At 56.6% G+C, this 12,156-nt stretch overlaps 2 protein-coding genes across 2 annotated transcripts in view; both read left to right on the top strand.

Moving 5' to 3' along the window:
- The first annotated feature begins 51 nt into the window (after positions 1-51).
- Positions 52-4,813, top strand: LOC127014602 (heme-binding protein 1-like). Its single transcript, XM_050894060.1, has 5 exons — positions 52-205; positions 457-542; positions 3,191-3,332; positions 3,475-3,658; positions 3,814-4,813. Exons 1-5 carry the CDS (start codon positions 52-54, stop codon positions 3,986-3,988), a joined length of 741 nt encoding a protein of 246 aa, XP_050750017.1. The 3' UTR covers positions 3,989-4,813.
- A 2,281-nt stretch (positions 4,814-7,094) lies between these two features.
- Positions 7,095-12,156, top strand: part of PTK7 (protein tyrosine kinase 7 (inactive)) — a 37,745-nt gene continuing 32,683 nt past the window's right edge. The window contains exon 1 of the mRNA XM_050893761.1: positions 7,095-7,150. Coding sequence (XP_050749718.1) covers positions 7,120-7,150 — 31 coding nt within the window. The 5' untranslated portion in view covers positions 7,095-7,119. The remainder of the gene's footprint in view (positions 7,151-12,156) is intronic.

The following is a 12,156-nucleotide window of genomic DNA, read 5'->3' as shown; positions in this document are numbered from 1 at the left end:
GGGCGCTACCCTCCGGACCGCTCACTTCCGGGTGCGCGGCGGAGGGGGGCCATGGCGCGCATCACGCTGGAGGACCTGGACGGGCTGGGCGAGGAGGCCGCAGCTGGCGGCGGGGAGGATGGCGACGAGGAGGAGCAGGAGCGGGGCCGGTTGTTCGCCTACTGGGAGGCCGTAGCCAGCACGCACCGAGTGAGCCTGCCCCGAGGTGAGCGCTGAGCCGCGCTGTGGCGGGGGGCCCCGCTGCCGAGGCAGCCTGGGGGGACCCTAAGCCGGGCTGCGGAGGTGGTGCAGACGCGGAAGGCGGGGGAGCCCTTCCGGGGCTGACAGCGCCCTGCGAGCCGGCTGCGGGGCCGGCGGCACGTACCGGAGTTGGTGGGGCCGAGCCCGGTGCGCCGCAGGACTCCCTCTGCTCTCCAGCCTGGGCAAGCCTCGCCTCTCCTGTGCTTTGCCTTGCAGATATGGCAGGCCCGATCGTCCAGATGACCCGGCACAACCAGACTCGCGAGCCCGTGCCGTATGTTACCCTCTCACAGCATGAGAAGGTGAGGCCTGCTCCTCTCTGCACACCTAGGTTTTCGCCCACTGCCTGCCTGGGGTGAGGCTGGTGCGGGTGCTGCTGCCAGCCTGGGGAGCAGGAAGAGCATTTTCCTTGCAGAGAAGGCAGCCACACGTCGGCTTATGTACACTGGCCTCACAGAGGTTTCTGCAGAAGCACTGCAGCCAGGATGGCAACTCTGGATTGGTGCAGCATTCTGCCATTCCTGCATCTTCTTCTATGTTGAGTAATGGCAACGCGCAGCTTCCCAGCCTTTATTTTAAAATTGGACTAGTCTTGCTGCTTTCTCTGGTCTCCTGGCTTCCAGCTGCCTCCTTTACCAACCTATCCTCTGCTGGGGTGGGCACATCCAAGAGAGTGAATTTTCAGTTCAGAGTCTGCTCCTTGCCTTGCTCAAAACACCTTGTTGTATAGCTCAAAGTCCTGCTGTGTTTGTGCTAGTTGTGTGGCTACTGGTTGAGCTGGAGATCTCAGCTGGCACAAGACAAGGCTGCTTCTGTGTGGAACACGGGCCCTAAGGCCCTGGCTGTCCAACCTGAGCATGTGGTGTTGTTTGTCACAACTGCCAATCCAAACATGGTAGCTTCTGCCTGAAGATCTTCTGTTCTTGCTGGCTAAGTTGCACACCTCCTCTCATCTCTCGCACAAAAGGGTGCTTTTGAGCTTTGAGAAACAACTATGAAGAAGCACTTGTCAGACTGGTTCCTGTGTCCCTGCAGGCTTGCTACCAAGAAGACATCTGTCAATTGTCCTCTATATGAGGAGAGCTTAACCAATTTCTTCTGGGCTGAGGTCCAGCACTCCTGCTAGTAAAACGTGTCTGAGCATGTGGGTTGTACAGCTCTGAACTGGGGCTTCACCACACTCCCTCTTCCCCTGTTCTTCTGGGTCCCAGGGACTTAGTCTGGGCTCTTCTCTACCTATGCCAGTTCTGGGCAGGAATGGGGCCTCAAGACTCTGCGGGGCCTGAAGATCTTTTGTTGCTATTGGCATCCCCTCTGTGCCTGAGGAAGATTCTTGGAGTTTTACTCTGGGGCTGGGTGAGGAGGTAGGAGCCACTTCCTGGCATTAGTGCTGAGGAGACTCTGGAGCTGGGGCCCTTAAGGACACGTTTCCCAGGCTTGGGCAGGTTGGTAGCATTTGTTTGCTCCTCCTGAGCTCCCAGTGCTACAAGCCCTCATCCTCTTGGAGACAAGTGAATTATTATGCCACCTACAGAGCCTGGCTCTGTCAGTACTGAGTCAAATTCCCCAGCTCACATTGCAGGGACCTGTTGCTACTGCATCTGTGTGAAGCATCTCCACTCTTCCTCTTGGTCAACTCTCATTTTCTAGAGTGGTGGTGCTTACTATAAGGATCAGGCTGTGGAAGGGCCAGACACCATGCCTTGCTGGATTGATAGGTTTATTTGCAGATGGTGTGGCAGATGAGAGTTGCAAATAGTCTAGAGGGACTGGTGGTTTCCTTGCTTGGAAAATGCTCTTGCTTTGCTTTGCTTGGTGGGACAATAGCAGGCATGGCCCCATCTAGAGGGCGAATGCTGGCTGGCCTGCAGTGTTTTGGGGCACTCTTCTTCCTGGCACTCCACTGATGCACACGAACAGCCCAGATACCTTCCTTCTGCCTTTGGTTTGGATTTCTGAGTAGATACCTGATTTCGGTGTAGGCACAGGGAGGCTGCACTCAGTGTTGAGGCTGGTCACAACTTCCTGGCTCACTCACTGCTAGCACAGCTGTGGAGCACAGAAGTTTGGACAGGTACCCTGAGCTCTGTGGAACAAGGTTGTCTCATGACTGCTTTAATCTGGCTGAAGAAGAAGCTGAGAGCAGGAAGATAGGTGCTGGCTACAACTTCCCAGCCCCTCTTTATGTGGTACCTGTGGTTATAACCATACCATGAGCAGATGCAGATGCAATTTCCCTGCTCCCCCTGCCCCGCTTCTGTGTTGGGTTTGTCCAGAAGACTGGGCATCTGTGCTGAAAATAGAGATTCTGACCCATCCCATAAAGCTGTCCCCTCTTAGCCAGCTGGGTTCATGTCTCTTCTTCCTCCTGTCACTTGTTGGTATGGGAGAAGGATCTGAGAGGAGTTTTGTTCCACCCTTCAATGCTTTTCTGGGTGCTAGAGCTCTTCTGCCAGACTTTCCCTTCTACTGGGCAGGAGGCTTTTTGCTTGTTATCCTCTCTGCACGCAGTGCTCCAGGGAAAAGGCACTGCACCTGAGAATAAAGTCAACCTTACTGGAGGCCTTTAGGTGCCTGGAATGAGGAACATCCTTGTGAGTAGGCAGGACAGCGGCTGGAGAGGAGCAGGAAGTCCTGTGCTGAGAATGTGCTGCATTCCTTGTGCATGCCAGGAGCCTCCAAGCCTCCCTGCACCCTGTCCCCTGTCTGTGCTTTTCCTTTCGCTGACTTTCGCCTGGTGCTGTTAAGCGTCCTTGTCTGAGGTGCGTGTGATGCCAGTTCCCCTCACCTTCTCCGGCCTCCCCTGCCAATCACTGACTAGCAGGGGGTCTCAGTTTGGCAGGGTCCTGTCTCCCCACTTGCTGCCTGTCGGTGTTGGTTTTGCCACCCAAGTGCTGCAGTGTTGTCAGTGTGCTTAACTCTGACTTGGCTTGTCTGTGGCCTGTTTCAGTGCGAGGAAGCAGCCTACGAGGAGCGGCGGTACCCAGCTGGGAAGTGGGCGTGTGTCACCAAGGGGGAGCCCATGTATGAGCAGAGCATCTCCATGAGCTTCATGAAGCTCATGCACTACATCTGCAAGGAGAACTCTGTAGGTGTGTGCAGTCAGGGGCTGGAGGGGGCTGGCAGGCTGCACAGAGGGAGGGCCCTACCACTGTTCATCTGGAGTGGGGAGGAGGGCTGCTGCCACTGACCCAGCCATCTCACTGTGCCCACTGCCTTCCTGCCTCCTTCCAGGTTGCTATCTGGGCATGACCGTCCCAGTGCTCAATGAAATCCACCTGACCAAGGAGGGGACCGAGCTGGAGCGTGAGGTCATAACTGCCTATTATCTCCCGGGAGAGTTCCAGCAAAACCCCCCTGTTCCCACAGACCCCGAAATCCACATCACCGAGAGGGCACCGCTCCGGGTTATAACCAGGTGACCCCAGCACCAGAGGTGTTTTCTCAGCTCAGCAGAAGTGTATGAACTCCCTGCATGGCTGCTGTGGTTCCTTGGGTGGAGGGATGGGAGCCCTGGCTGTGGGAAGGGGGAATGTGCTGGCTCTGTTGCTTACTTTGCTCCCTTTGCTGCAGGGTTTTCTATGGGATGACCACTGAGGAGACGATTCTGCGAGAGATCAGTCTCTTCTGGGAGCTCTTGGGCTCCACAGACACTGTGCTCCGGGAAACCTACATCGTGGCTGCTTATGAAAATCCCAGCATCCCTCAGCGCCGCAATGAGATCTGGTTCATCTGCCGAGCAGAGTGAGTCCCCTCTGTGACCGCAAACCGTCCTGCGACTGGACCTGGTGTAGATGGCAGTTCTGACCCAAAGGAGACAAATGCACATCCTGACCCACCATTTACCAACAAAATGACAGACTAGGAGACTGTGGAGTGGGTTTGCACTCTGCCCTGTGAGGGCCCAGCCCTCAGGGGCCAGCTGAGGCTGGAGCTGGCATCAGGGAGAGCCTCTGCAGCAGGCTTCTGGTGGGAAGTATGTGGTGGGGGCTCATGTAAGGCAGTAACCGTGTGGGCTTGTGCAATGTGCTAGCCTGACCTGGGCTTCTCTCAGCTCTGAGCTGGGGTTGCAGAGCTGTGCCAGGCATGCTAGTGGGGCTTGTGGTTGGCAGAGTCACGAGCTCATGGTGTTTAGAAGGCAAATGATTGTGTACGTGGTGTGGGGCTCTGTCTGGGCTCTGGCCTGGTTCCTGTGAGAATTGCTGCCTGTCCCAGAGCTGCTGAAATGCTGCTACAGGGACAGTGGGGTTTGAAGGGGGAAAGGGCTTGCCACAAGCAAGATGTGGATCCTGAATGTTTCCTGCTGGGGTGGCTCTCTTCGGACTTTTGGGTGCCTCCCTGGCTGTCACTCACCATCCTCAGCCAGGACCGCTGGCAGCCTTTGTCCATCAGTTGTGGGTGCTGTTTTGCAGACCTGCTGCAAGCTGAGAGGGACAGGTCCTGACAGCAGCAGCAGTGGCACCGCTGTGTGTTGTGTTGTGCATTGATCAGTGAGTTTCACACCCATGAGTATCGTCATGCTTTCCTGGAGGAAGCTGGCAGTGCCAACAGTAAATAAACCCAGCTCAAACCACTGCAGCTGCAGATCACTGATGGTGGGGATGGGGGGTGCCCAGGTTGGCTTGGGAAGAGCCTTGCTCTCTCCCTCCTCAGGATGCTCCAGGCTGCAAAGCTGTGGCTAATTAGAAGGGCTCTAATGTTTGCCCAGGTTATGACCTTGTCTTCAGCTAGGCACAGCCTCTGCTTTGCTGCACAGGCTGCTTACATTGCTGCTACAAACAACTGTGGCCACACTCCTCTGCAGGTAAGGTGGTTTTCTGTTGGATGGGGTCTGCTTTAGCCTCGTTTTTTCCCCCATGCAAAAAGTTGGCTCCTTGACTGTACTGCACCTCATCTTGGGAGCTGAGAATTCAAAAGTGACTGCACGTCATGCTGGTTGGCTGCAGAAACTGGTGTACTTTTGCAGGGATGTGCTTAACTGGCTCAGTGTGGAGGGACTTCTGACTGCTTCTGACCCAGTTCCCAAGGAGTTTCCTCCTGCTGTAACTGGAGGTGTGCTGTGTGCCTCACCTCCTGCTGCTGCTGCTCAAACTCTGGCTCTGGCCCTTTGACCCTGCAATGCAGCCGGAGAGGGGGAAGGCCAGGGCCAGCTCTGTCGTCTCATTGCCCTAGCAGTGCAGGTGGCTTCTGCCACTCCATTCTCCAATCAGATGCTGTTCACTGCCCTGTGCAGGCTGGCTTGCCCTCTGGCAGTGAGGGAGCCTGGCTGCCCAGCCTGTGGCTGTGGGGAGAACAGCGCTGAGCATGTTACACCCTCCTCTTCGAGGGAGCGAGGTAGCTTCAGGCAGAGTCTGGGCAAGCACAGCAAGAGCAGACAGTGGTTTCCTGGGTATCTTGTGCAGTTCTTGTCCCTGGAGCACTAAAGGCTGGGGAGGTGCTCTGAGGGCTGATGTGGCAAGTGCTCCTCAGATAAGAGTGGCAATACCTGGATTAGCAGTGCTGTGCTCACTTCTCTCCTGGGGAAGGAGAAGCAATTCCCTTACGTGAGGCTGGAATCAGGTGGCTCAGCATCAGTGGGAGAGCAAAGTCAGCCAGTGTGCGTGGGACAGAGACCCTTCCTCTTACTACACATCAGCTGCTTTGCTTGCTTGCCCTGAGCTTGCAGGTGGAAGTAAAGCTTGCTTTCTAGAGCTTGCTGAATAGGCTACCACTTCCTCTGAGCCTGCTTGGTCCCCAGCCACAACCAGAACAGCTTTCGGTGATGGGAAGTGGTGGCTTCCCTATGAAAGAGCACTGATCTGCGGCTACTGGCAAAGCTGCACAGCCACGCGCCCTGCCAGGGCAGCTCCGTCGTCTCCCAGGCCCTGCTGGAGGTGGTAATGGTAGGGGCTTCTGGTGCAGCTCCAGGCTGGCACTGCCACACAGGGCAGCAGGCATGCTCCCATCCTGTGCCACAGGCTTTGCTGAGTCAAGGTTTCAGCATTCTCTGTGATGGATCCAGCAGCACTGTCTGATGGTGAGTCTTCCACGCAGTACCAAAAGCAGCCAGCGTTTTGGAGGCTCAGCAAACCGTCTGGAAAGCTGGCGTTCAGAGCTGCAGCTGCCAGAGCCAGTGGTGCAGGGCTGCAGCAGGCTCCACGGGAGGTGTTCGGTCAGGCAGGGAGGCCTCCAGCCTGCGCTGTGCAGGTGGCCAGGACAGCTTGCACTGCTGTGCCCCGACTTTGGGCGATGTGGAGGAGCAGCAAGGAGCAGAAAATGTGTTGTGCTGCTGGGGCTGTGTGTCCAGCCCTCTGCCCGTAGTGGGGTGCAGAGCTCCTGGCTCCCAGATGCCCCTGTGCTTTCACAGGGTCTCTCAACAGCAGTACAGATGAGGAGCTTTGTGTTTAACAAACAGCCCGTCTGTGAGGGGCCCCTTGGCGGCAGGGGAACCTGTCGCCTCCTCGCTGCTCTGGACGCCCCATGTTGGGGCTTGCTACGGACAGGAGCAGGGGGCACCCGGCGCCCTGCGGCGCGGGGGTCCTAGCTGGGCAGCCCAGGGTCTCCTGGCGCGACCCTCGTCCCCCGTGCCGGTGAGGCTCGGCGGCTGCCGCGGCTCCCCAGCGGCCCTTCGGGCCCGCTCTGCGGGGGACGGTGACGGCGAGCGCTTCGCCTCGCGCACCGCGGCAGGGGCTCCCGGCTGAGCCGGGGTCTGGGCCTGGCGCTGCCCGCGGGGCCCCGCTCCCCCCCGGCCCGCCGCTGTCCGGGCCCCGCCCGGTTTCCGGTAGCCGGCCCGCCTCCGGAAGCCCCTCCCGGCGGGGCGGTGGCGGCAGGCGGGGCGGCGGCGGCATGGCTAGGGGCCGGGGCGCGCACTGACCGGCGCGGCGGAGGGCGGCGCGGAGGATGGCAGCGGTGCGGGCGCTCCTGGTGCTGGGTGAGTGCGGGCTGGGCTAAGTGCCGCAGCCTCCCCCGCCCTGGGGATGCGGGTCCCGGTGCCCGCCCGCGGCGGCGGGGCCGCGCGGGGGCCGTCGGCGGGGCGGGGGCGGAGGCGCTCCGCGGCCGCCGCCCCCGGGGAGTGGAGGCGGCGCAGCCGCCTCCTGGGCAGAGCCCCCGGTGGTCTGGGCCCCCCGGGTTCCTGTGAGCCCGGCGGTGATGGGGCCCAGTGTCCCAGGACGGGCCCGCTCGGCCCGCAGGGCTCCGGCGCGGAGCAGGAGCTGCGCGGGGCGCCGTCGCTTCGACCCCGGAGGGCGGCCGCGCCCCCGCCCCGCGGAGCCCTGCTGCGCTGCGGGAGTTGCCGGAGCGCCTCGCCCTGGCTCTCCTTCCCCGGCGTGCGCTGGCTCGCCCTGCTGCCCGCTCGCTCGTCATTTAAATGAACTCGGATGCAAATGCGCCAGACATTTGCCGTCTGGGAGACGGCGAACAGGCGCTCCTCCGGGGAGGTGGCTCTCGAAGCCCCCCTCTCGCTGGGCTCGGCCCTGTCTCGCAGCCTCTCCGGGCCCAGTCGTGAGGGCTGATGCCAGGAAGGCTGTTTGTGTGTAGCAGTGGGTGTTTTTCCCATGAAATCAGAGCAGATCAAAACTCGGAGAGAAGATGGTGGGTATGCATTGGGCTCCCACCCGTAGAAATTGGCCTCCCAACTGCTGAGGGGGTTTTGTCGCTTGCTGAGCACATCCGGGTGAGCCGTCCCCCCTGTGCCACCCTCCATGCTGTGCAGGGTGTGAGCCAGTCTCCCTGGCTGTTCGCAGCTCTGCCATCCTCATCGGTGGCACAGAGGCTTGGGGGCGGCTGGTTGATTTTCCTGGCTGCTGCTTTTCACAGCGTTCAAATCCAGCCGCAAGGCCCAAACCCACCTTCCCTCGCTCTGCTCCATGGTGTTTTCCCTGCTGGCCTCCTAGCGCCATTTTCCTTGCCTGAGGAGCCCAGGGTTTTGGCTGTGGTGCAAGAGCCACAGGGACTGTGAGCTGGTTTCCAGCCTGGCTTTGAAGGGTCCTGTGTCTGCCCCACACTATGCTGCCGTGTTTCTTGCCCCCTTCAGTTGGGAACCCTGCAGACAGGGTCCTGCATGCCGCCAGTAGCTGCTTGTGGTCCCTTCTGTGTCACTGTGCTCAATTGTACAATTTGTTTTGCAGTTTCTGCTGCAAAATCAAGAGCAATCTTAGTCTAGCACCTGGGGAGGATACTGCCTCTGAGGGAAAGGTATTAATAGCGCTGCTGCTCCTCTTTGAGTGTCTGGAGCTGTGGCTGAGCCCTGCTGCCAGGCTGCAAGTAATGTCTAATTTACAGCTGATAAGCACAAAAAGCAGCACTTATTTAGCTGATTAGCACCGTAATTGCCAAATGCCTTGGCAGCCGTCTGGGAAGGCTGTTTCCAGAGGGGGAGTGCATGCTTTGCTTGGGCTCTGGTTTGGAGCCACAGGGCCCTGTGGACTTGCTGGCAGTATTTGCCTACCTGCCAGCATGCCGCCACCGGCAGCTGGGATGTGCAGGCCTGCCCATGAGGGCTGTGCGCCACCCTTCCTGCCAGCACGCTCCCCTCTCCAGTTGCTGGAGTTTCTCTGCTGCTTCAAGCATGTACTCTCCTCCTCGTTTCTCTTGCTCAGCAGGACCATGTCCTACAGCACTGGGAGGAACGTGCTGCCATCCAGCTCACGGACACTGTAAAAAATCTGAGATGCCAGCAATGTGGCCAAAATGTACAGTTCGATGTCTAGGTTTTACAGGCTAGTGGTAAGTTTTGCAGGTTGCAGGGCAGTGTCTCCCTTTGCCTGTGAATGCTGTTTGGAGAGAGGGCTAGGGAAAGACCTGTGAGGTGTGGGATATCCATGGCTGATATGGGTCCTTTCTGTGATCCTCCTTTGCCACGTATGTGTTCCAGGAGTGCTCGGTGCCTGGACTGCTGGTCCCTGTTTCTCCATTTCCGTTGCTCAGCGAAGCTGTGATCTTTCTGGCAATGACACTGAAGCATGCCAGATGTGTGCTGGCTTCTGCTGGAACATGTGGTTGAAATGCTAGCAGAGGAAATATTTGCTGAGTCAACTTGTCTTTAAAGCTAAAAAACCCTAAAAGGTCTGTTTTGTTCTGGAAGTGCCTCCATGTCCTGTGTTGAGCTGTATGTTTCTGTATGGCAGTGCTTTTCTTGTGCTCGCTAGCAAGCCTGTTCCTAAAGAAGAAAATCTCTGAAAACAGGAATGATCAGATAGGATCTGAGAATTTCTCTTGGGTTTAAAGGGTCCAAAATTAATTTCCAATAGTAAAACTTGGGTGACTTCTGCTCTTTGAGCTGAAGCTGCCATCTGTTTTTCCAGCGGCTCCAAGTCCTCTGCAGCCAGACCAGGTACTATGATAGTTGAGCTGAGTGAGCATCCCTTCAGCAGCCGAAAAAGCTGTGCTGCCCAGCATTTTTTTGGCTGTTTTGGGGCAAAGCGGTGACAAGCCAATACCATTCTTTTCTTATAAAGGATGTGAACCCTCTTGGGACTTGGCTGTGCTCAGGCAGTGCTCCAGGCAGGCTGTAACCCCACCATGGCAGGAGCTTCAAAGGCACGGTGACTCCATAATCATGGCTGTAGGCACTTCTTTGTCTGCACAGTGGGTCCTGGACCACTGAGAGCTGGCCCCAACCAGAGAGTTGACATGTTCTGCATCCTTTAAAGATGTCCTCTGATCTCTTAATTGATCTGGAATTAAACCATCTTCTAAAGGCAGATGGGCAGATGTTTAAACTGCAGCCAGCACCTGTATTTAGTTGCATGCTGGGTGATGAATGCTCTTGCTGATGGGAGCGCGTTTCCTCACAGCCTGCTGAAGCCCTCTTGCTCAAGAGAGGTGGGTGGATGGCACCGCACGTCTGCGTGTTGCTCAGATGGATAGGTCTCACCTTGTTTGACCAAAGGCGGGTCCATGTTGCATCCAAGCAGACAAACATAGGTGTCCTAGGAGGGCAGGCTGTGCTTTCTCCAAAGGCCATGGAGTCCAAGGGGAATGGAGAGAAGAAGGTAGGAAAGGAGTGGGAAGAGCCTGGCTTTGGGGCAGCGGGCAAGAATGCAGGGGCCAGTCTGGCTGTAAGCGATAAGGCACTTAAAAAAGATCTGAAGGCTGTGAGGCCTGGTTACAGGTATTTACTAGGGGAACTTTACACTAATATTTTTCTTCCCTCCATTGCAATTCGTCTGCTGTTTGAGCTGCAAAGATCAAAGCTGTCTTCCAGCAAGCACACGTGGACTTAAGTAAATAGCTGGACCTACACCTCTCTCCAGTGAATAAACACTCTTTCCTCTCTGAACATTTTCAAGCATAGCTCTCAGGCCTGGAATGCAAAATATTTCACATTAGCAGTGGGTGTTTCCACTGCTTTCGATATTGGGAACTTGGAACAAATGCTTATTTAGCAGCAGACAGACTTGGGTACAAACGTGCTCTTTGTGAAGGCAGTTGCTGCTGCGGTGTTTGCAGGGAAATTCCCCTGAGATCGGAGGACATGTGATTGTCCAGACTCCAAGGAAACAGGTCTCGTTCTCCTAACATGAGTGGCGGTCTCATGGGCTGGGACAGGCAGCTCTTTGAAGGCCTGGAGGGCAGCGAGGCTGACAAGATGCTTGGCAGATGCACAGGAACATTCTCCTTTATGAGGATTTAAGTTGCATGGGCTGTTAACATTGGGTTTCGGGGGGTTTGCAAAAGCTGTGAACTAGGACAGTGGATTTTGCTCTGTAAGTGACAGAGGCAGCTGTAGCAATTCACCTCCCCAGGCCCTGAGGGGAACATCTTTGGCATGGCGATACCTACTGGAGAAGGCTGGTCATGCCTGAGGTGGGAGAAGGGCAAGTGTAGTGTCTTTTACCTTTATAAGAAATCAACTGTGTCTTAGCAGAGAGGGGGAGGGGAGATGAAGAAATGACGATTTGACAGTTGGTAACATGTTGGTTCTTGGGCATCAGTGTGCGTTTCAGCATGGCAGAGATGCTGTGCTGGGTGGCCTGTTTCCATGTCCTGCTCCTTGCCTGGAGGATGTTGGGAGGTAGCATCCAAGAGTTACTTGTAAATGCCGTTAGGCTGTTAGAAAAGCAGACGTTACATTGCACAGTGGGCTTAAAGGGCTGTGCTGTGAACGTAGCATACCTTCTGTGCCAACTTGCTTGGAAGAAGCAATCCCACTGTGGGGCATGGAAGGATTTGTTCTCTGAGAGGGACCTGACAGGGAGCAGATAGGGATGCTGCAGGTTTTGAGGCTTTTCATGTGGCTGCCTGCTAGAGCAGTGGCTGTTCCCTGGGCTTTGTTGTGGTTGGGAGGCTCTGCACATCTTGTTCCTGATGTCCTCGTGAGCTTTCAGCAGTCCAGATACGTTGTGCATCTCTTGCCTTTTAGGGAGGTTGTTCAGAGGGAGTGCAAGTAAAGTGGGGGACCCTGGGGTCTTTTAGAAGCTGCTTGCTCCCTTCCTAATGCCAGAGCTATTGAATCACAGCATAAGAAAGCAAGCACACGGCTTTTTGATTCTGGAGGGTACGGCCTGGGCAGGGTCCTGCACTTCCACCTCTTCCATCCTACCCAACCCTGTCAGGATCTGCTGTCCTGGTTGTGTTGATGAGCTGTCAGCTCTCTGTTTGTCTCTCCTCTTCCTTGCCTGTTGCTGGGGGATCTGGTCCAGGGCCTGCTTTCCTGCATTGCTGTTGGGTGCTATGTGAGGGAGCGGCGTCCCATCACCTCTCAAGTCACACGGTTCCAGCAAATCCACCTTGCTTTGTAATGGGAACTGTTGCTATTGCTGTTTGGTTTAGACCGGACGGCTGGTGTTCCTCAACAAAAAAGGGCCAGACTGAAGGATCATCGTGAGGAAGACCATCTCTTTTTTCACTCTTCCTGTGCCTTCTGAACGTATCACTGTGCAGGCAGCGGGAAGGAAGAGAGGCTTCCAAGGCATGTCTTTATACGGATGTAGGTTG

Source organism: Gymnogyps californianus, chromosome 3 (genome assembly GCF_018139145.2).
Source record: "Gymnogyps californianus isolate 813 chromosome 3, ASM1813914v2, whole genome shotgun sequence".
Taxonomy (NCBI): domain Eukaryota; kingdom Metazoa; phylum Chordata; class Aves; order Accipitriformes; family Cathartidae; genus Gymnogyps; species Gymnogyps californianus.
The sequence above is the reverse complement of the archived record's forward strand: the minus strand, read 5'-3'. Positions and strand labels throughout refer to the sequence as shown.

What these genes read in the sequence shown, in the direction of transcription:
- LOC127014602 (XM_050894060.1), top strand. Translation starts at nt 52, where the DNA reads ATGGCGCGCATCACGCTGGAGGACCTGGACGGGCTGGGCGAGGAGGCC. An exon ending in CCGAGTGAGCCTGCCCCGAG is followed by an intron (nt 206 to 456) that starts GTGAGCGCTGAG and finishes TTTGCCTTGCAG; the next exon opens with ATATGGCAGGCCCGATCGTC. An exon ending in CCGCTCCGGGTTATAACCAG is followed by an intron (nt 3,659 to 3,813) that starts GTGACCCCAGCA and finishes CCTTTGCTGCAG; the next exon opens with GGTTTTCTATGGGATGACCA.